Source organism: Toxorhynchites rutilus, chromosome 2 (genome assembly GCF_029784135.1).
Source record: "Toxorhynchites rutilus septentrionalis strain SRP chromosome 2, ASM2978413v1, whole genome shotgun sequence".
Taxonomy (NCBI): Eukaryota; Metazoa; Arthropoda; class Insecta; order Diptera; family Culicidae; genus Toxorhynchites; species Toxorhynchites rutilus.
This window is the reverse complement of record NC_073745.1, coordinates 247384149-247390963: the sequence shown is the minus strand read 5'-3', so window position 1 is coordinate 247390963 and position 6815 is coordinate 247384149. Positions and strand designations below refer to the sequence as shown.

Below are 6815 nucleotides of genomic sequence, written 5' to 3'. Positions count from 1 at the left end.
CACCTAGTACCATAGACCCGTCTTGGTTTTAGCAAGTTGACCCACCTTAGGATATACCAAGGCGCGTAGAAGTATATCCTAAGGTGGGCCAACTTGCTAAAACCACTCTTCAGCCATCTTGGAAGTCTACTGTGTTTTGTTTGTAAACAAAACACAATACGCTTGTGCCCAAGCTCGCTCGTGATCAGTCTGTCTCTTTCACACTTCAAAGAAAAAATTCCCCTTCTGCTTTCTTCCGTACTGTTTTCATATACCGCTCCGCTAACCAACTTAGTGACGAAACGGCCTCACCTAGTACCATAGACCCGTCTTGGGATATACTTCTAGGCGCCTTGCTTCAAACCTGGCATCTCTGGTCACCTGACATCTGTCATCGTCACCGTCATGTGTGAATTGTCATCGCGGATCGACGAATTTTGTAAATAACAACATTGAAGCCAGAGATAGAAATACAAAATTGCAGTTAGAATTCTTTTAAAATAAGGATGGATCTTTCACCGCAAGTGCAAGCTGGATTGAAACTGTTGACCGATTTAAACAACAGTTTCAAAACTATCAACAAAGCATTCAATACTATTAATAACCCAAGGGAAGGTAAAGGTTTATTTTTTTGTATCGCACGCAATGCAATTGATTTGTTTTATTTCCGAACAGAACCCATTTCTGGATGCGATCATTATGCGCTTTCAACCGTTCTTGTTTTGGCGTGCAAGCATAACTACGACGATCAGCAGCTCCATCAGTTGTTGGAAATGTACATTCCCAACGCGGACGTCGTTGATAAAATCGTTTCAAAGTATTTCATCTTTAAAAATGTATACACCCAAAGGAATGCACAATTCGGTATAGCACTGCCCCATGTGACCGATGCCAACTGGACGCTCCGGTCAGATTTGTCATCATCAAGTTATTCAGTGTCACCAGGAAATCTCACCTTCAGCATTGAATTGGAATCGTTCAACTACAAAACCAATCTGAAGGAACCAGCGGTTCGATTTACTTGCACGCCGGAGGAATTGCAGTTGCTCATAAATAAACTGAAGGATATTGAATTGAATTGTGATAAGCACTCCAAGGTCGCTTTGAAATAGAATTTAGAACTGATATTTAGCTCTAATAATAGATATATATATATATATATATATATATATATATATATATATATATATATATATATATATATATATATATATATATATATATATATATATATATATATGGATTATAATATGATGTACCAGATTGCATGAAATGGAGTTTATTATGGTAGGAAAACCAAGTTTCCTGTTTTTGAATTATTCCCAAAGCATGTAAATGCTGGAAGTAAAATTACTACAAATGATTCATGTTATCGCGTTACAAATTAGGCATTTCTCAATTTTAAAATATAAACCAAACTGGCTGTAGGCAACGAGAATGTATTTTCCTTTCATTCGTTCAAAAAAACCACAAACCGGTCTCAAGGTGAGAATGAATACGTAAACAAGGATAAACTTAGCAATTTTCTTACTTATCCGCTTTTTGAGACAACTTCTCCTTTTTTGCCGCTTCCGCTTCAGCTTCTGCCTTTTCATATTTGGCGATAAGCGCATCGACTTCTGCACCGGAAAGAATGTTTATAACAGTTTTGTTATTTTCTCGCGTCAAAATAGCCATCTCAACTGTAAATATAGTTTTGTTATTAGTTAGAATTGCCGAAATGCGAAAGTGCCCGAGGGCAAACATACTTTTCTCCGAAGTTAACTTAGTCATATCCAATGTTTTCGATAGAACCTTAATAGACAAATCTTGAGCCTGAGCCAATGTAATCTCGTTGTCACCAAGCTCTTGTTTGAGTGCTGAAACTGCAGCCTAACGAAATGATCAGAGTTTAGTGAACCACAATTTTTGCCCATTACACAAAAATACAAATACTTACTGCAGAATTGTTGCCGATACATGTTGCTTTCCAGCCACCATAGTTACCGCTTGGATCAGACTGATATAGCTGATAACCATAATGTTTATCCCACCCCATGTACAAAATTGACACTCCGAAAGGTCGTTTGCCTCCGTACTGTGTATAGGCCTGCTTCACGTCACACAAGTGCGATACAAGCTGTTCGCATGGCATGGCTTCTCCATAGTTCAGCTGATAGCGTTGTGCAATAACGCGAAGCAGGTTGGTCAACACGTTAGCATCCGAGGTGATTCCAGCAACTGAGCATACCATATCGCTGAAACGAAATAAGAAAATTTAGCCATTGAAATATTTTTTCGACAGAAAATACAAATTGACTTTACAGCTTGGTAATCGATACAAAAATACACTTACTCGTTGAGTTTATAGATCTTCTCGGAGAAAATAACACTATCCAGTAATTTGTTGGTATTTCTTCTTTCAGCCGCCAATAATATACCATCTTTAGCCAAGATACCTAGAGACGTACCGGCGTGCGAGATGGCTTCCATAGCATATTCCACCTGATACAGGCGACCCTCTGGGGAGAAAATCGTAGTTCTGGAATCATAACGACGAGCCTGTAACAATATCGAGCTATGAGTGATATAGCAGAAATGCAAATTTCATAACCTCAACCAATTATGCGGCATCCAATCTAGAACGGATATTAGAATAAATTAGTGTACATCTACTCACCATGGTAAATTATGTTACAGGTATTTGATCTGCAGTGCTTTGAATAATTTGAGTTGTCTAGTTTTTAGAAACTTGGTAGCATGAAATTCAAGAAATATAAACTGTTTACAACACCACAGTGAAACGTAATGTCATTGTGCAATGATGCCAGATATTAGTGTTAATACAATGACAGATAATCACCAAAATCACTTGGAGGGGAAAGAAACTCAAGTGTGATGTCACCGGGGGGCTACCATAAGGCTTCATTACGTTAATGATAGAATACTAAAATCAAATCAAAAATCATTTGTCTGATCTTTACCCGAATGTGTTTGTGAAAAATGAATTTTGATCTAGGATGAGTTATCTTTTGATTTATTTTCCTTCTTTATTGTTATTTTGACATTGACATTCAAATAAAAATGTTATTTGAATGAATCCAGCAAACATTAAATCGTATAATTTTGCACGTGCCAAGTCTTACAAGAAATCCGAATAAATCAGAATCGCATATAATATCAATCAAAGTATGTATCGTGTATATTTGAAATCGCATGAAATGTAAAAACTCGATTTTATATACCATTATCAAATTAAGTCGCAATTCGGTATAATAAACATCAATTTTATGATGTATATTGTCGTAAAATATATTTAATCCGCATCATATGCGTATATTACGCTGATGCAGTTTATGTGTCGTATAAGCGTATAATTTTAATCGATTCAGTACTGTAGTAAATCGTGTTGCATGCCGAAGAAAATCATGGAACAGTAATCATATTAGATCCTAATAAAGAACATATTACATCATATTGAAATGTCAATGAAATGCTGATGCACTTGAAAGTTTTAACCGCTGTTGAATTAAATTTCAGATAGCCGCGCGAGATAGCTGATGGATGATAATCCACACGACGTGAGTTCGAACCCACATCTGAGCAGTTTTCACCAAACATCAATCTGTGTCATTTTAAACATTCATATTCCATTCCCAACATAAGTCAATCAATCAATTATTATTTCTACGAACATAAATACTCATATATAAAAATGGCGATTCGTGAGGTTATAATAAACATTTCACGAAAATATTTTGCGCCATTGGTTTTTTTCTATGTCTGTAATCAATCGTATATGAGTATGGTAAAAGTCGTATTTGGTGCTTTGACAATTCATGAATATATTCATATTAGATCGCAATTCAATTCCAACATAATCGCTATTATAGCCGGTCAAAGTTGCATATTCATCCAAATAAATTCGGTAAGCATTTGCCATGTATGTATATGGCCTCCACTTTTGCATGCATATGCCAGTTAGGCGCATTATATGCCAACCAAATTTTAGGGCATATGATGTTATATATACGCTTGTTATGCGATTTAATGTTTGCTGGGAAACAATATTGTGCGTCTATTCCCTAACTGGACACGACGGTTAGAAATAGTCGCGCTTCAAACGGTCGTAAAAATAGTCGCGTTTACTGTTGACAGATAAATATGTCAAGAATAACAAATCTGATTATCGTCTTTGCTTATTATTTTGCGAGTATTTTCGTGAATTTTAAAGATTGCATGAGAAAATCAATACTTGTAAACGTACATTGGGCCAATATCAATACAAAATATCATTGCTTGTACGGCTACTACTTCCTGGGATTATCACGATCACAATTAAATACAAACTACAAGAAGATCAATTCAACCATGGGTTCCTGGATCGTGGATTATGAACTAGAAGGAATAAAAACTTTCAGCAAACGGCATATAACCTTTCGGAAGTTAGATGTACAAAAACGAATATGTTTGATAATCCTGTTCCCGAATAATCCTATCTTTTATCTCGACGAAGCTCTTCAACAGTACGCCTTGCTGTATGGGGTCTCAATCAGCCCATCCCCAATTTTTCGTATATTTTATGGACATCGCAATGTTATTTATTCAATCAATGGATCCCAATCAAATCAATTCTTGTTTCTTTGACGATGTTGTCTTTGCAAATAAAGAGATTTGATTCAACCAAAAATACGGAATTATTTAATGTTTAGAGAAAATGTTTACGAAAACCAAGTGCCTCTGGGCAGGGTGGCAAAGTAGAGAGTATGGAAACAGAGGGCATTGCATTGTTTTTAGTTTGTATTTTTGATATTTGAAATAAAGTTGAAGGGGTGATCAGTGAGGATTCTCCATGAATTCAATCACCCCTCGTAAAAAGCGACGATTCAAATAGGAAGCTGAAATGACCTCAGAATCCAATAGTCAAGTAAATTCACAATATATCATATTTTATGAAAATGTTAACTCTGATTGAAATAATAATCGATGAAAAATGAAACTATATATATATTATATCAACTATATATATATTTAATCAACTTTGCACGTTTTAAATATTCAAAATTTTTAAATTTTCGAAGTAATTTTTGAAAAGGACCTAGATAGGTCCTTTTTTAAAGTTACGCTAGAATCAGACTACTTTTTGAAAAGACCCAAATTTTTATTCTTTTTTTCAAAAAATTAGAACTCAAAAACTATATCTGTTCGGGAACAAAATCAAACGTCAATTCTTTTTAGCACAATGCTTCAAGCTAGAAACTTATTGAATAAGAATTGCAAATTGTAATAGGAGTACCGGTAAGTTAAGCGTTTCCATGTATGTTTTGATCGGTTTCGCGACATGCGGCCAAGCATTGTTGTGCTGCAAAATAACTTTATCGTGTCTTTACTCGTATTGTGGCCTCTACTTCAGTGCACGGCTCAAACGCATCAATTGTCGTCGGTAGCGGTTCCCCGTAATGGTTTCATTCGGTTTTATCAGCTCATAGTACACCACACCCAGCTGGCCCCACCAAATAGATAGCATAACCTATTGGCTGTGAATATTCCGCGCGGCCATCGATGTTGATGCATGGCTACCCCCATACGTTGCTCGACGTTTATGATTGTCGTAATGGACCCACTTTTCAACCGTTACTGGTTCGATGCAAAAAAATCCTCTCTTTTATGCCGTTGGAGCAGTTCTTCGCACGTTAAAAAATGGCGTTCGACGTCTCGTGGCTTCAATTCGTACGGCACCCAATGTCCCATCTTTCGGATCATTTCCCATTGCTTTTAAACGATCGGATATGGTTTGCTGAGCTACTCCAAGTGTATCTGCAAGTTCTGGTTGCGTTTGTGATGTAAAGTGAATAAAGCCTCCAATTCTTCATCTTCAAACTTTTTTAGCGGTCCGGAACGTTATTTGTCTTCCATGTAAAAATTACCACTTTTGAACCGTGCAAACCACGTCTGACACGTTCGCTCAGTTGGTGCATGATCACCATAAACATCCACCAAAATGCGATGATTTTCCGCAGCTCTTTTCTTCATATTGAAGTAATGAAGTAACACACAAGAACACACTCGTTGGTACGAAATTCGCCATATTTGAAGTGGCAAAAAACTATGTTGTTTACGCTTCAACTTTTTGACATATACTGAAAAAGACGCGTAATGACAGTAGCTTTCCAACGAATGTCTGGAAATTTGATTCACTGGAATAATAATCAAGTTACGCCATCTATTGTAAAACCGAAAAAACTTACCGGTACGCCTAATGCTGTACTTGCGTTGTACGTGTACAGCGTTGTACAGGTACCATCGTAGCATGACAGACATATTTTGGTAATACATTGCACCGCATGTCAAACTGACAATCAGAAATTCGACCAATTTTCACATGTTTCTATGAAAAAGTTTTTTATTTAGCGTCTGAACTATCAAACACAACAAACAAGTTTCCAATCTGAGTTATTAATTCAACAGAAAGTCAAAGAAAATAATATTTACCAAGTGTTTGTGTGTTGTACTGCGCACAGTACAACTGTAGTCATGTACAACGTGAAACAGGTCGTTACAGATATTGCGATTGTACCGAGATGCTTGCATGGTGACAGACATACATTTTTCAAAGTACAACGCAAGTACAGCTGTATAGGCCCATTTATACGTTGCTAGTAGCTGGCTTCACAATGAGCAGCTACTGACCCGGTGAACTCGCTTGACAAATGATTGACTCGCCTTGTCCGTTCACACAATGTGAGCTGCTGGCAAGAAACTAGATACTACGGCACAGGTTTTCCAGAGATGCCAGGCGGTTTTTCAAATGTCCATCAAATCGTCAGAAACAGCAATCAGATCCGAATTTGTCAGAT

General features: G+C 36.8%; 2 protein-coding genes across 2 annotated transcripts; one reads left to right on the top strand and one right to left on the bottom strand.

Moving 5' to 3' along the window:
* Positions 1-355: 355 nt before the first annotated feature.
* On the top strand, positions 356-1140 carry LOC129767819 (COMM domain-containing protein 3). The gene is made up of 2 exons (XM_055769043.1): positions 356-594; positions 655-1140. Exons 1-2 carry the CDS (start codon positions 486-488, stop codon positions 1089-1091), a joined length of 546 nt encoding a protein of 181 aa, XP_055625018.1. The 5' UTR covers positions 356-485; the 3' UTR covers positions 1092-1140.
* A 262-nt stretch (positions 1141-1402) lies between these two features.
* On the bottom strand, positions 1403-2798 carry LOC129767818 (proteasome subunit alpha type-4). Its single transcript, XM_055769042.1, has 5 exons — positions 2639-2798; positions 2315-2520; positions 1919-2216; positions 1728-1851; positions 1403-1661 (listed from the first exon to the last, which is right to left on the bottom strand). The coding sequence occupies exons 1-5, from the start codon at positions 2639-2641 to the stop codon at positions 1507-1509; spliced, it is 786 nt and encodes a 261-aa protein (XP_055625017.1). The 5' UTR covers positions 2642-2798; the 3' UTR covers positions 1403-1506.
* Positions 2799-6815: the final 4017 nt, after the last annotated feature.

Bases quoted from the DNA above. Each gene is read 5' to 3' on its own strand.
- LOC129767819 (XM_055769043.1), top strand. From the start codon at position 486: ATGGATCTTTCACCGCAAGTGCAAGCTGGATTGAAACTGTTGACCGAT. The intron at 595-654 runs GTAAAGGTTTAT...ATTTCCGAACAG, and splicing joins TATTAATAACCCAAGGGAAG to AACCCATTTCTGGATGCGAT.
- LOC129767818 (XM_055769042.1), bottom strand. The intron at 1,852-1,918 runs GTAAGTATTTGT...TCATTTCGTTAG, and splicing joins GTATCGGCAACAATTCTGCA to GCTGCAGTTTCAGCACTCAA. The intron at 1,662-1,727 runs GTATGTTTGCCC...CTATATTTACAG, and splicing joins TAAGTTAACTTCGGAGAAAA to TTGAGATGGCTATTTTGACG.